At 43.7% G+C, this 16,620-nt stretch overlaps 1 protein-coding gene across 1 annotated transcript in view; it reads right to left on the bottom strand.

Moving 5' to 3' along the window:
• Positions 1–5,662: 5,662 nt before the first annotated feature.
• Positions 5,663–16,620, bottom strand: part of PRICKLE2 (prickle planar cell polarity protein 2) — a 114,567-nt gene continuing 103,609 nt past the window's right edge. Inside the window, exon 7 of the mRNA XM_007948080.2 lies at positions 5,663–6,537. Within this exon, the coding sequence (XP_007946271.1) occupies positions 5,663–6,537 (875 nt within the window). The remainder of the gene's footprint in view (positions 6,538–16,620) is intronic.

The raw sequence follows: 16,620 nt of genomic DNA on the forward strand, positions 1-16,620 counted from the left end.
CTGAAGAAATGAGTGATACTGGAGCATCCAGAAAATTCCACATGTTGTGGGTCAGACATGGGAAAACCTAATTCATATGCTGCCTTGGTCCTGCTCCTGGACAATATTAATACCATCCTAATCAAGACACAGCCATAGATATAACTCTTCAGGCAAACCACTTACTCTTTGCTTAAAAGAAAATACAAGTAATTTGGGATCATCTGCTGGTCTCAATTCCTGCTAATCACTAAAAAATTAACTGTTGGCCTGGTAGGAGTCAGTTTCAAGAATCCTCAAGGCACAAAGATGCTAAGGAGGAGACACACTGAAATCAGTGTTGAGTTTGCCCCAGGGGATAGTTGGCAATGTGTGCCATAACTGACAGCTGTGTGTGCTCACGTGCACGTGGGTGCGCACATTGGTGTGCACTAATGGCATGCAGTGGGTAGAGGCAAGGGATCTGCTTGCTATACCTCCTTCTAAGCACAAGATTGTTCCCCACATCCCTTACAACAAAGAATTATTAGGCCAAAAACATCAGTAGTTTGTGAAGTTTAGAAACCGATTAAAAAAGATCAGGTTCACCTTTCAGAGAAATTCTCGTTCCCTGACATGTGCAGGCTCTCCCTTCTTTGTTGAGACATTCACAAGCAAACACCACCCCAAAAGTATGGGAAGAAAGGGAGGACTAAGAAGGACAGCATCATTTCTTTTATTCAAATTTTATTGGAAGTTTACAAATGTATTACAGACATCAGTAAAACATCATATCCATTTTACAGGGCACAGATCTCAAGCAAAATGCTCACAACAGTCTCTGGCAGAGCCCACACCAAAGGCCTGTTGCAGGCCTCCCTAACAAATAGCTTGACACTCGACACACAACACAGACTCTGGCCTGTTTTACCTTCTCGGGCCCTCTGAGGTCTTGTTTACGCACTCGAAATTAAAACAGAAGTGTAAAGCAATCCTGTGAAGGGAAGAATGTATTTAGGAGATAGGAAAACAGCCAACATCATAATTTGTGAAGGAAAATGGAGGACACATAAGGCCTTAAATGTCATCAGGGTCCATGATAGAATCAAAACACTTTTCGGAAAAATTTAGAAATCAAAATTGAGAGGCTTGAGAACAGATTTTCCGGTGAACTCTCTCTAAACATTTTAGAAAAGTTTGGTCAGCGACCTACTGAGCACTGATGGCCAAATGCCCACTAGAGTCAAGGGATGTCTCAGGAAATTCTCAGGAGAGAAAAAGACATTTTTTTTTTCCATTTTATGGATTCACTGTATCTAAATCACAGAAATATTTTCCAAATACCACAAGACTTTTTCCTCTCCTTTCTATTACCCCTGGGGAAAGCTAGTTTTGTCAGCAGGAAGTAAGCTTATTAAATACTACAGCTCCCAAGAGTGAGTCATGTTTTACGGGAGTCTTGTGTTGACTGGGCTACTACTATGAGAAAATGGAAAAGGAATCCAATCTTTTCTTGATCCTGACCTTGATGACTGCTTCCAAATGGCCAAACAAGCTCTGGTGTCTGCTGAGTCCCAGAGGGCCAAACCACTGGAGACAATGCTCCCTTCCTTTTCAGTTCTGTTGCACTTAAAGAAATGAACCTCAAAAGGCAGCAATCTGAAACCGCCTTCAAACATCGGCAAATAGGCTTGGCCGATGAGTTCTGCATATGAAATTATGTCCACAGAGCCCATTTCAAGTCCCTTTAAAGCCCCTGAAGGTGCTGAACGTTGCTCATAGCAACCCTTCCGGCACAAGGTACTGGGATAACTGGTTCAATTTTCCACTTTCCTTTGTCATATATGGATCCTCCTTCTTAGGCGTTAACATCTGGTTTCTGTTAGGCAGACGTATACGAATAGCACTTCCCCTTGGAATTTAAGTAGTTGTGTTATTTCTTGTTAGAAGGTGGGATTAGATGAAGAATAGTATGAACATTATTTAACCTCTGCAAAATGATGAGCACAAGGTTGTCTATAATAATTGGCAAGGAACATGAGATTGGAAAACGAGGACAAAGAGATTTGTCTTCAGCTGGTCAAAAGATATCACCTTCCTCTGGCATTCAAATCTGGAGAGGGTTGAGTCTCAACAATTATTATTTATGAATGATACTCCCTAAACTTGAGTGGTACTGTTTTTGGTCAATGGCGAGAGAGCCCAAGGTCGGAAGATAAAAAGGAATCAGAACATAGCAAAGGTTGCCTCAACAGCAATGGGGTTTTCTTGGGGTCCCACCCGAGAGCCATGGTGGTGCAGTGGCTAAGCACTCAGCTGCTAACTGAATGAAATGTTGGCAGTTTGAACTAACAGCTGCTCTGCGGGAGAAAGATGTGGCAGTCTGCTTCCATAAAGATCACAGCCTAGGAAACTCTATGGGGCAGTTATACTCTGTCCCATAGGGTCACTATGAGTAAGAATCAACAGGAATGATTTTTTTTGGGGGGGGTTCCCTACCTGAACTCAGCTGCTACAAGAGAAAATATGTATATAACCTTGTTGCAGTGCAGGAGCATCCTATGGAATGGAGAAAAAGCTGCCTCCAGGTCCTGTATTGAAAACACAAAAGGGCATGTTTACTCAGCTGGTTGGGTCAGGGAAGGAAGGACCAGAGAAGAAAAAGTGAGTATTGGAAGAAGGTGTCAAGAAAAGAGGAGCAACAATTCTCCCCCTCTTGGATACATGGAAAGGTTCCTGGATGGTGCATATCATTTGTACTTGACTACTAAAGGTTGGAGGTTTGAAGCCACCCAGAAGCCACCCTGGAAGAAAGGCCCGGTGAACTGCTTCAGAAAAATTGTTGTTGTTATGCGCTGTCAAGTCGGACCCGACTCATAGCGACCCCTCCTTGGGTTGCCGAGGTGGTATCACTACAGAAGTAGATTGCCCAACCTTCCTTCTGAGGAGTGGCTGGTGGGTTTGAACCACTAGCCTTCTGGTTAGTAGTCAAGTGCCTTAGGCACTATGCTACCAGAGCCACTGAAAACCCTATGGAGTATAAGTCTACACTGAAACACGTAGAGCTGTCACGATGAGGAGTTGACCCAATGGTAACTGGTAACTAGTAGCTTTAGTAGCTTTCCTCCATCTGCACACTCTGTAATGTGACCGGCAGGAGGTAGGGTGGGGAGAAAAAAACTGCAGAAGTGGCATAGATGGAGGTGATCTTGCTCACAGACAGTTTGACCTTGAAGCTGGGATCTCATTAATCAGTTTGGTCCCCTGGATGCTTCCTGGGCAGCTAGATCTGAAATTGCTTACTCCTTTAGGTACTGGCTATGCGTCACTTTCTAGGCCATCTTCTCTCTGCTGATGGTGGTTGAAGTCTTATTTGGGAAATGTAAGAGGTACTCTGAAAAGCACAGCCTTAGAAAGCAACTTTTACTGGGAGAATTTCTTTCACTGGATTTGGGGCCACAGAGGACAGACTTATTTCCAGCTGTTTGCTAAGTGATCCATTTGCTTTTTTCTCTCTTTTCTTTTTCCAGAAATGCCTTTTTATTCTCATCAATCAAGAAACTCCAAACTCCAAATTGGGCTCGCTTGATTTCTACCAGAAACGTGCCACTTCCAAGTGTGTTGTTACACATTATTTCTTAATCAGTTTGCCAAGCAGTTTACAAACTTACTATACAAACATAAGAGTTAATTCTCTGGAGACTCGGATAATTAATGAAGCATTTAGATATGAAGATAGCATGCGGAAAACAGCCACAACCAACATTTGCATTGCTGTTTTTTTTTTTTTTTTTTAAATCAGTGACAATGACAAATGTCATATTAATACCTGAAAAGCAAATTATTTTAATACATCCTGAATGGAGTGCCATTCCCATGTCTATTACAGCCTTCCTTTCCCCAGACCCACTTGGGATGGTGTCTGAAAAGCCACTTTTCACATTCTCTCCATAAGAAAATATTAGAAAATTTTAACTACTATACTGAAAAGAGACCACGCTCACCTCACCAGGGCAGATGGCCACTGAGATACACCATGTACTACAATGACAGTACATCTCACTAAAGGTGGGTCCTTATGGATTATTTCAACTGCCACAAGCCATGAGGGGGGGGGGGAGATGGAAGAAAAGCAAGTGCTTCATTGTGAACTGAAGCAAGGTAGGAAGTTTTATTTTACTATAAACAGCACAACCGTTAAATGTCTTCTTTAAGCAAACTCACTTTTGAGCCCATTTTCTGTCTGACCAACAGTCCTCAACATTCCAAATGGAAGTTCCCCTCTCAACAAAGCCAGTTTTTCAAATTCACTACCTTGAAATCTCCTGCACAGCTCAACCTCCTGTGAGTAACCCAGATTTTCCGGTTACTGAGCTTGTTAAATAGGATTCTTTCTACAGGCGCTGGGGGCTAGTCAAGGTGGCTGTCACCTCTCCACTGGTTCATTTCCAGAAGTTCTTCTTGTCCCTGACCTTCCTTCATATTTCCCTTCAGCTTTGACCTTTGACCCACTTTCTGTTTTCAAACTGCTTTGCTCTTCCCTTCTCCACGTAAAATGTGCAACCTAGAACACACCATCACTCCCAGAGCCCCCCAGAACCTTCTTGCCCCTCAATTCCAAATGCTTAAGTTCATTTGCTTTGAGGACAACTGGTTGCCAGGCTAAGGCAGCAGCAGTTCCGTCTGCCTTGGTAAAGGAAAGCAGATAATACAATCCAGGAAACATGAGCACCAGAAAATAATGCCACATTCAAAACAACGTCATGCTGACATCACACAATGGCACCACTCACAGTCACTTTAATTTTCCCCAAGGGACAGATCAATAGTAAGCAACTTCAGTGTTCCCAGCAGGGATGGCATTTCTCACAGAACTTTACTGACACTGGTTAGTTTCTCTAATTGGCAAAAGGTAAGTTTGCAATGAAAATAAACAAAACAAAACAAATTACTATCACTTTGTAGAGAATAAATTCTACCAAGAGCGGGAGCAGCCTTAAGGAAAGCTCCTTAAGGGAGAATGAAGCATAAAAAGCTTTGGATATAATAGTTAATTATTATTTTTTTTCAGCCACAAAAAGCCAAATTGAATATGCTCCTTTGAAAAAGGCCTGACTGACATGTAACGAATTTGTAAAAGGGGGAAAAAGAAAGGTGGTCCTGGGCCACCTTTGAATACTACTCAAAGACAATGCTGAACGTGCATGCAAGTCCCCACTGAGTCCTACGATATAGAAATTCCTTTGATATTACAAAATACAAAAATATTTTATCAGAACTCTCATTTACATTGCATTTACAATGGACACGTAAATAACTTAGTCTCGGGTCCTGGCTAATAAACAAATTACTTACTGGAAAAGGGTCCTAAAAGTGAGAGAACTAGAGAAGAGTACAAGCGAGCAGAAACATTTGCCATTTTATGGGTGGCAACTCAACACAGACTTGGAGGGAAGGAGGTGGCCAACCCTGGCCTCAAGAGAGTCTAAAGTGTTTCCAAAGTGAAATGTGCAAATAATATTCAACATGCCAAGAACTGTGACTACCTTTTGCGTCCTTCTGTGACCTTGCCTCCATCAACCGAGAGCATTCCTCCTCTTCCTCCCATCAGTCCCCCCAAAGCACTTTAAAATTCAAAACAGTGCAAGTTTCTAAATTTACATTCTTAGTTCCCATCTTCCCCCATCCCTCGACCCCAGTAATATTAAGAAATGATACAGTTTTTGCTCTTCTGTCTTTTCCTGCTGTGCAACTGTCCCCTGCCCCCTAGTGTGGAGGATTTGGGGATGCCATAAGAGCTGTATTTGTGTAGCAGCTCGTCACTCGTGACGTATCGCAGGCGGGCTGGCTGGGGGATTGGTTCACCTAGGAAATAGCCCTCGTTGTCAGACTCTGAAGAGGAAGAGCAGGTGGAACACCAATCGTACTCAGCGAAGTAGGGTCCCCATCGCTCTCCAAAGGCATTCTGCAAAGCCAGGTCTGACACAGTCCTTGGGCAGTGGCCGTACAGGTCCCTCCGGGACCCCTGGCCCAGGCTCTCCTGGAAGCTCCGCTGGCGCATGAATTGGTCATAGTCCTCTCTGGCTCTCAAAGGGGGCCTTTCTTTTAACCGCGAGATAGCCTCGCGTTCACTGGCCAGGTGGAGGGCATTGTCCGAGCGAGAGCGTCGGGAACGCCTGGACCGGTGAGGTCGGAAGCGGCGGTTGTCATCGCGGGATGTAGCTCTTCTCCGGGTGCGTTCGCTCATGGGCTGGATCCTCACCCCCTCCTGCCCTGGCAGCTTGCTGCCTGCCATCCCTCCGTCGAAATCAAAGCTCTGATGCATCCTCCCATGGGACTGCAAGTCTCTGTACCCAATGGGGTTGCCGAGCTGGTGGAGGTTTCCCTCCATCTCCTGGTACTGCTGGGCAGAGAGCAGGCTGCGGACTGACTCTGCGCTCCGGAACTGCATCGATGAGTTCAGAGTGCCCATGTTGCTCAGCTTCTCAGAGACATTCATTCCAGAGTCTTTGCTGAGGTCAGGCATGGAAAATCGGGACAGGTGCTCCTGGCGCTTGGCACCACCTTCAGCGGAGAAGCCTGGGGGAGAGAGGAGAGGATCACAGAGGTTAATACAAACGTGCCACAATGGGGGTCACTGTCAGCCACTGGCATCAAAGCAGGGCACTGCTATGGACTGTCATCTACCCAGGGTCACTGCATACAGCTGTGTAGTTGTACACTGCACAAAGGCACTCTTAGGCGGTGTGAGCAGGGGCTCTTTGATCTCCTAAGAGGGACAGCTACCACCTGGAAGGGGCACTTGATTAAAATGCATCCAGGTCAGTGAAGATACATTTTACTAGTTATAAATTCCTCCAAAGGCTCATAAAAGTTACTAAGATCCACTTTGCATCTAACGCATGTTTCCTCTCTTTGGATTTTCACTTCACAAAGTGATTCGATGACTTCTAATTCTAATGACGAACTGTAAACTATATAGGACAAATGCTTTGAATGAGGAAACTTTAAGCTATAATGCCAGGCCATGGTAAGCAGTTCCTGGTAACCTTGAGCTTAGACTGTTGTTGTTAGCTGCCATCAAGTTGTCCCCCACTCATGGTGACCCCGTGTACAACAGAACCAAACACTGCTCCGTCCTGGGTCATCTCCACAATCACTAGTCTGCTCAGAGTCCATTGTAGTGGCCACTGTGTGTCTTGGGTGCCTTCCACTTACGGAGTTCATCTTCTGGCACTACCCTGAACAACACCCCATTGTGACCCACAGGGTTTTCATTGGCTATTTTTTGCAAGTAGACCACAGGCCTTTCTTTCTAGTCTGTCTTAGTCTGGAAGCTCTGCTGAAACCTGCCTACCACAGGTGACCCTGCTGGTATTTGAAATACCACTGGCATAGCATCCAGCAAATAGCAACATGCAAACCACCACAGTACAACAAACTGACAGATGATTGGTGGAAACCAGAGTGTGGTTCTCTCTAGTAGGACCCTTCACTTCTCTGTTAGCCCCTAGCAATCTCCTATCCTGTCTGCTGTCCCTAAGCAGCACATAGCTGCCTATTTCGAATGTCTTGGGCACTAAGCAACTTCCTAGGAATAATTCAGGCCTCCCAGAGGGATATTTATTTTCTCAGGCTGCTGAGTGAATCATTTAGCCTCAAGCTTCTAAATGGGTCTCCAGCAGCCAGAAAATGGGAATGGGACTCTGGGGTATTCCTGCCTTCCCCTGGGGAAGCATTTTTTTAAAATAAAGCAATGTTTCCTAGCAGTGGGCTTGCATTTCCTAAGTGGTGTAAAATGGGCTCCTGGTATCACTGAGATGAAAACATTTTGAAGGTAGTGGGGGATCTTGACTCTCTCTAGTAACTCCCATTTTGCCCTTCTTAAAGCAACACTTTCTATGGGTGATGGTGCAGGTGGCAAAGTCTCAGCATTTTCCCCTCATGATACATTAAAAGGACCAGCAATCTTGCCATTTCTGGTTGCCATTGCTTTTAGATTGCAACGGCCCATTATCACTTGACACTGATTATTCTTCCCCACCTACCGTGACCCATGATTTCCTTTGCACCCACAAAACCAAAGCAATATTATCCAGCACTTTGGAAAACTATTTGGCATTATCTACAAAAGCTAAATATATACACATATACATATACATAGGAGCTCTGAGAGCATAGTGCCTAAGGCACTTGACTGCTAACCAGAAGGCTGGTGGTTCAAACCCACCAGCCACTCCTCGGAAGGAAGGTTGGGCAATCCTGCTTCTGTAGTGATACTGCCTCGGAAACCCAAGGAGGGGTCGCTATGAGTCGGGGCTGACTCGACGGCAAATAACAACAACAACAACATACATATACATGGATTATCAATAAACCCAAAAAACCCACTGTCATCTGATTCTGACTTACTGACAGTAAAATTGCCTCACAAGGTTTCCAAGGCTGTAAATCTTTACCGAAGTAGACTGCCTCATCTTTCTCCCATGGAGCAGCTGGTAGGTTCAATCTGGCAAGCTTTTGGTTAGCAGCTGAATGCTTTAAGCACAGCACCATCAGAGCTTCTTCTTATAAATAAAACTGTTTTGAATCTCCATGCATTGGTGGCACAACAGTTAACTGCTGACCAGAAAAGCTGGCAGTTCAAACCCACCAACCATTCCTCGGAAGGAAGACTGGGCAATCTACTTCCGTAGAGATACTGCCTCAGAAACCCAAGGAGGTGTCGCTATGAATTGACTTGACTTGATGGCAGTGAGTTTGTTTTTGTTTTTTGTTTTACTTTATATAATGAACTCTGGTGGTGCACTGGTTAAGGTATTTGACTGCTAACCAAAAGGTAGTGGTTTGAACCCACTAGTTGCTCTGCAGAAGAAAAGATGGGACAGTCTACTTCTGTATTGGAAACCCAATAGAGGTTGCTATGAATTGGAATTGACTTGATGATGTCAGTGAGTTTGTTTTTATGGGTTGGGAAAAAAAAAAAAACCTCACTGCCCTGGAATCTTGAATGGACATTATTTTTAAACTGTATTACTGAAATGTAACTTATATAAAGTATTATGTGTTACTTTAAATAAGTTACACCTCAGTAATACAGTTTAAAAATAAAGTAATGTCCATTCAAGAGCCAAGTCTAAACACTGGATATACATTTGGAGAAAATATTCCGCCAAATATCATACTCTCCAGTAATTTTTTTTTTTTTTTTTTTTAGTTTCATTACTGGGATAATTTTCAGGGCAAGACAAATTGGTTCCTCCAACTCCTGCTTTCCCTGCTGCTTATCTCTGACATACAAATCACAAAAGCTGATTTACAACGGCCTAATCACTTCCAGAGCCTCCCCAGTGCTAAGGCAGGGAGGAGAGGACATCAAACCAGGATGATGAATGAGAAGCTGGAGTGGATGAACTCTAGTAAGAAAGGAAAAAATATCTTCAAAATAACATCTCGAAACAAAAGCTGTTTAGGCAGGTCCCGTGATATTTGCAGGTCTTTCTACTAAAGCCCTCAAATGGAATTAGAGTCAGTATAAATAATCTAATCAGTTAACCAGTTGTCATCAAGTGAACTCCGACTCATGGAGACCCCATGTGTGTGTCAAAGTAGAACTGTCATCCACAGGGCTTTCAATGGCTGATTTTTTTAAAAGTAGATTGTCAGGCCTTACTTTCAAGACACTTCTGGGTGCACTCAAACCTTCAACATTTTGGTTAGCAGCAGAGAGCATTTGTATTTCCAGGGACTCCGTAAATAATATAAACCAAAACCAAACTCACTGCCATTGAGTCAGTTCCTACTCATAGTGACTCCACAGGGTTTCCAAGGCTGTAAATCTGGAAGCAGACTGCCTCATCCTTCTCCTGTGCAGCAGCTGACAGGTTCGAACCACTGATCATTTGGTTAGCAGCCAAATGCCTTAACCACTGCACTACCTGAGCTCCCTGTAAATATAGCAAATATACATTCCTAAACATGTTTACCCAAACCTTTTACGTGCTGCAAAGTGAAGCAGTTCTGAGAACATCCTGACTGTGAATAGATTCATATTTCAATGTTGAGGTAAACATGAAAAAGAGTAGCTTCAGTTCTATTGGGAGGTTCTTGCCATCTCCTATTGTGCTTCTTCATGTCAGGAAATATCAGGACATCCTTAACCACTTCCCCTAAAAAGAAAAGTGCTCTGGCAAGAATTGGAGGGGCCTGTTGCTCAAGTCCAAAGTTTATCATCGGTTTTACCTAAACATAAGCTATTCCCCTGGGAGATGTGTAGATGGGATTGGAAATGCTACCTGCTCACTCCAGAAAGAAGAAATATCTATTTTCTTTCTTATTCATTAGTTCACAGTTTTCTCCAGGGTCTTCTTGCACACAGGGCACAAACCAAGAGACCAATGTTGCCCACAGATGAGTAATAATTATGTATTTGCCTCTAAAAAATGGTAGTTCTGTGGTTAATTTCATCAATGGCAAAATCCAGAAACCTTATGCAGACCTCAAAGCCCTACGTGACTTGGCTCCTGCCTCACTCTCTGGGATTGACTAAACACTCCCCATTGCTCACTCTGCCTTAGCCACACAACATTCTTCCTCCTCAAACACACCAATGAGCTCATTCCAGCCCCTCTTGGAAAACTCTCCTCTTTGCCTGGCTGACTTCTTCTGATCAATAAAGCCCTCAACAATGAATGTTACCTCTTTAATAGTGCCTTCCCTGAACATCCCTTCTAAAGTAGCAAAGTTGGCTCCCACCCACCAGTCACTCTGTAGCTCCTGATCTTTTCTTGAAGTACCCATCATGGCCACCTGAATTTAAGTATGTGTTTGTAGCTAAATGGACCCCCCCTTGAAAACAGTGGCAGAAGCTCTGGTGGCACACTGGTTAAGCACTCAGCTAATGGACAGGTCAGTGGTTTGAACCCACCAGCTGCTCCCTGAGAGAAAGATGTAGCAGTCTGAGGCTGTTTTCATGAAGACTGCAGCCCAAGAAACCCGATGGTGCAGCTCTGCTCTGTCCTACAGTGTCACTATGAGTCAGAATCACCTCAACAGCAATGAGTGTGAGAGTAGGGAACTTATCCCCTTGTTCCCTACACTCTCAAGGTGATAGCACAGTGCCAGGCACTCAGTTGGTTCTCATTAAATACTTGGTACATGAACAACGATAACTGAATCTTCACAGCTAGGAAAGAGGGCAATAACACTCTGACCTTCAGGAGGCCAGGGCTTAAAGAACAATGGACTGTAATCCAAATGAGTGGGATTCCAAACACCAGGAGCCAAAATACCATGATCACACTTGTCAATCTCACTGTCTCTTGTGGTTCATTATATGGCACACCATCTGGGGCTTCTCCAATTTTAAAGTCGAAAACGTGTGATTTATAATTAGCTCCCCAATCTGCAAAAATGTTCTGCTTTATTAATCACAACTCTGGAGAACTGTTTAAATTAGCACCTCCCATGTCCCCAAGATGGAACTGTACTATCTCAGCTTATACCCCTATGTGAGAAACACTCACTCCTTCTCTAACTATGGACAGAACTGGAGAGCCACTTCCTGGCTGGATGACTTGGGACAATTTTTGAACCTTCTGAGATGCATCTGTAAAATGGGGTAATAATAGTTCCAACTCTGAATGCTGTAGTGATGATTCAATGAGGGTAAAATGTACTTTGCATTTTCAACAATCATCATGACTGTAACAAAATAGGTGTAGATTTTTTTTATTCTCTGTTGCCTTGGCTATACTAGGAGCTCTGGTAGCATAGTGCCTAAGACACTTAACTGCTAACCAGAAGGCTGGAAGTTCAAACCCACCAGCTACTCCTCGGAAGGAAGGCTGGGCAGTCTACTTCTGTAGTGATACTGCCTCGGAAACCCAAGGAGGGGTCATTGCAGTTGCCATACAGAACTTACAGACAATACTCAAGATTATGGGATTTATTTGAGAAGTACCAGGTCACAATTCAGGATTAGATACAACTCAGAATACAGCTCTTCCATCAGGATAGCCAGAGTTGTCATGTGCTGTCAAGTCAGACTCGACTCATAGAGACCCCTTCTTGGGTTTCCAGGGCGGTATCACTACAGAAGTAGATTGCTTAACTTTCCTTCCGAGGAGTGGCTGGTGGGTTGAACCTCCAGCCTCCTGGTTAGTAGTCAAGTGCCTTAGGCACTATGCTACCAGAGCTCCTAGTATAGCCATTATAAATTCTAAGATGGCAGAAACTGTATATTATTTGCCAGTCCCTGTCTCAGTACCTGGAGTCCTGGATGGTGCAAACAGTTAAGCGATTGACTACTATCAGAAATATTGGCAGCTCAAACCCACCCAGAAGCATTGCAGGAGAAAGGCCTGGTAATCTGCTTCCAAAATCTCACAGCTTTGAAACTTTACAGAGTACAGTTCTACTCATATTCAGTATGTTGCAAGAAAGGAGAGCAAGGCCTAAAAGTCCCCAGAAAAGAAAGTATGACCCAAGAATTCTACATCTAGCTGTGGTATGGTGAATTACTTAATATGGCTCTTCTAGCCATGGTCTTTGTGACTTCCACCAGATGAATGGGTAAGCCTATGTAAATGTGAAGTGCTTAAGTCCTACATCAAGGGGATTAGATAACTTGTTAATAAGGTTAATAAGGTACATGGTGCCCTTGTGGGGGTAGGACCATAGAAATAAGATGTGTGGAACCCTGATGTGGGGATTGGTTAGTTTTGCCATCCTATTAGGATTAAAATGAGCCATCCCAGAGGCAGAAAGGAGAAATCTTACTATGCCCAAGAAAGAAGAGCCAGGAATGGAGTGAGTCCTTTGGACCCAAGAATCCCTTCGCTGAACTTCCTTGCCCCTGAAGACAGAGAGCTGTAACACTTTGCCAAAGCAGTGAGAAGTGGCAGCAGACCTAGGCAGCAGAGAATGACACAAGACAGAGTGGTGGGCTTCCTGGCCTACAGAGCGAGAAAGCTGAGTGCCTTCAGGCAAGAGCACCTATTGAGAGAGCTAAAAGAGCTTAGTAACACTTTCCTGAGCAGGGCAGAGGCCAAAGGGCTAAGGCCAGAGAGAAGTGAGGCAGTGGCATGGCTGAAAAGAGGCTATCCTGATGGAAGAACTGTATTCTGAGTTATATCTGATCCTGAATTGTAACCTATTACTTCTCTAATAAATCCCACAATCTTGAGTATTGTCTGTAAGTTCTGTGTGGCAACTGAAATGAATTATAGAACCCAGCAGAGAAGTAGAGAATGCCGTAGGAGGGATGCTTGGTGTCAGAGTACGTAAAAAGGTTGAAGTGTGGCAGCATGTCTGACCTCTACTTCATAGAAAGCAGCCTTGGTCTGTTAATGTTCATCTTAATTCTCTCTCCTCCTTGTGAAATTAGAGGAGGTCAGACAACACCACCCTCACACCCCTTTTACACCAGCCAACTCTAAAGGCAAATGAATACTTGTTGAATACATGACTCTATGAACGAATGAATGAATTAAAGAAATAAGCTACACAGGGTGCTGTTCCGTAAATATGAGCTTCTGCTATCAGCAATTTGTGCTTCCCAAATGCAGTTGGTGATTTCTTCTCTGGATAGATGAAATGCAATTCTTTATTCCATATGCCTATTCAGAACCAGCCTCAGTGTCAAAACATTGGGAATCAGCATAGCCCAAACAAATACGACTCCAGTATCTTGCAGTAAATGCTCCTTCCTTGCTGCTCAAACTGTGGTGTGTGGGTGCATGCATGTGTGCACATGTGTACATGCATGTGCATACATGTACACATGTGTGAATGCAAGCACATGTATGGTGGAGAAGGCAGTGTGGTTGCAAACTGTAAATTCTCCAGAGACCGCTGGCTGCAAATCATAGTCTGATCCATATTTAAAATTGGCCTCCGTGTACTCTGGAGAACCTGGCTGAAGAATCCCACCTAATGAAAAGGCAAAGATACCAGGTCATTTTTCTCAAGCAGAACTCCGTTTTTACTAATAGACAGGAAGCTTTTTTTTTTTTTTTTGCCTTTTCAAATAATGCAGGTTTTGTGAGAGGGGCTGGAAGGTAGCTGTGGTGTTAAAGGCCTCTATTTATCCTCATCCCAGGGGGGTCAGCATGGTTAGGAGCCACACAAAAGTCCGAGCACCACAGTACCAGTGTTTCCCTCAGGACCCTCAGGCCTTGCTCCGACAAGGAGAGGGCAGCCTCAAATTTGGCCTGTGGTTCTCTGTGGTTAAACTGTCAACACAAAGGTGCAGCCAAGAGCACTGTAAGCGACATTAGCATTTCATTTTGAGCAATGGGCCCCTCACTGCAAATGGAAGGAGGTTTCACAGAAATCAGTGAACATGAAAACTCAATGCCTTCAAAGAATGCCCTAGGTCTGAGTTTGATGGAAGAGAAAGGCAACCCTTGCTGGTCTAAGATGGGATTCTCTGGGTAGTGTGTAAGTGGTTAACATGCTTGGCTTCTAAATGAAAGGCTTATGGTTTGAGTCTACCCAGAAGGACCTCGAAAGAAAGACCTGGCATTCTACTTCTGAAAAAACCAGCAACTGAAAACCTTATGGAACAATTCTTCTCTGACACACATGGGGTTGCCATGAGCTGGAATTGACTTGATGGTATTGTAAAATGTTAAGGTATGTACTCATATCCAGAAAGAAGAGAACCCAGACTTAAATTTAATGGCAGCCCTTTTGTATGTCTTTCTGTTTCTTATTTAATGTCCTGGCAACTCCTACTCATCAAAAAAAAAAAAAAAAAGTCTGGCAGAGGAAGACAGAGAGCTGTGTTTCTGCCAATTTACAAGATGCATTCACATTTCACATTTCTGTGCAGTAAAAGAAATAGTATCTACTCACCCTTGCCCTCTAGACATTTATAACTCACATTGATGATCTAGCTCCCTTTCTGTAAAGTTTTCCCCCAGAGCCAGAGACATGAAAAAATAGGAATTGTTTAGAACAGGGGTCTGCAAATTATGGCCCGTGGCCAGAGGCATGAAGAATTAGGAATTGTTTAGAACAAGGGTTTGCAAACTACGGCCCTTGGGCCAAATCCAATTCATCGACTCCTTTTGTAAATAAAATTTTATTGGAACACAACCATATTTATTTGTTTACATATTGTTTGTGGCTGATTTCCTGGTACAATAGCAGAGTTTGCTATAGAGACTACATGGCTTGCAAAGTCTAAAGTATTTACTATCTGGCCCTTTAAACAGTTTGCTAGTTTTTAGCTTAGAAATGCAAACATGCTGTCTTTGAAGCCATGTCAGGCCTGAGCACCCCTGAGTCATAGGCATTCCACAGCCTACATGCCTCCAACCATGCACAAAAAATGTCTTGATATTCAAGCTTTTTCCTTTTTTTTTTTTTTTTTTATTGGGGGGTGGGGTTGGGGATTGGAGGGGATAGTTTGATCATATCCCTTGGGATCCTTGTTTTCCAACTAAGTCAATTGATTTCATAAACACCCTGAACTTCAAATTGGCAACAGCTGGAGAGAAACTGTCATCGGGGCAGTGGAGTTTAAATGCCACATGTTTCTTGGTGACAAGGCATGGAATGGTTCAAAAAGTATGACAGGGAAGGCTGGGGGAGGGGGAGGGGAAGAAAGGGAGAGGGATGAAGAGAGGAGGTGGGATCTATGGATACACTCAAGATCCTGCTACTTAAGTATGATCTGTGGACTGGCAGCAATGGCACCTCTGGCAGCTTGGTAAAAATGGAAGATTCTCAGGCCCTAATCAGACATATATAAGGAGCCCTGGTGGTCCAGTGGTCCAGTACTTGGTTGCTAATTGAATGGTTGGTGGTTCAAATTCACCAGTGGCTCCACTGGAGAAAAGACCTGCTGATCTGCTGGTCTGCGACTATAAGGATGACAGCCAAGAAAACCCTATAGAGTATAGTCCTACCCTGACACAGGAGGTTGCTGTGAATTAGAATCAACTCATTGACACCCACTAACAATAACAGCCAGACCTATAGTATCCAAATTTGCATTTGAACAGATTCTCATGTCCATTAGAGTTCAAGGAACATTGCTCCAGGTGGCAGTGCTTCAAGGGCAATCTTCCTTGAAATGGAAAGAGCTTCCACTCCAGGAAACCAGACCTTCAGATACTCCAAGACTCTAATTTAGGGTTCCTCTACTTTGCTATTGTTTTTTTTGAACATCCATTTTTTTTTTTTTTTTTAATTGTGATTTGGGTGAAGGTTTACAGAGCAAATTTACTTTCCATGCAGTGGTTCACATATACTTTGTCTCATGACATTGACCACAGTTTACCACAATGCAACTTACTCCCCATACTCCCACTTACTCCCCATAGTTACCTCTTCCCTGTGTCCATTCCTCTGTTCACTCCTGCCCCGAGCTGTCTCCCTGTGCATAAGCAGCCCTTCTTTCTCCCATGATAGTTCTCTCCAAGGAGTGTATCTACTTGAGGTATATGCCTGTATTTTGTTTGGCTGGAAACCACAGGAGTGGGTTCAATTCCAGATCTGAAGGGCAGCCAGGGGCCATGGTCTCAGTGGTTCCACCAGGCTCTATTGGACCAGCAAACCTGATCCCCCCCCCTTTTTTTTTCTCCAAATGATTTTGAGTTTTGTTCTACATTGTTCTCCCTCTTTATCAAGGATCTCCTACATAGATCCTCT

The sequence above is a fragment of the Orycteropus afer genome, unplaced genomic scaffold (assembly GCF_000298275.1).
Source record: "Orycteropus afer afer isolate SDZICR_OR568_19922 unplaced genomic scaffold, OryAfe1.0 scaffold00201, whole genome shotgun sequence".
In the NCBI taxonomy this organism is placed as follows: Eukaryota; Metazoa; Chordata; class Mammalia; order Tubulidentata; family Orycteropodidae; genus Orycteropus; species Orycteropus afer.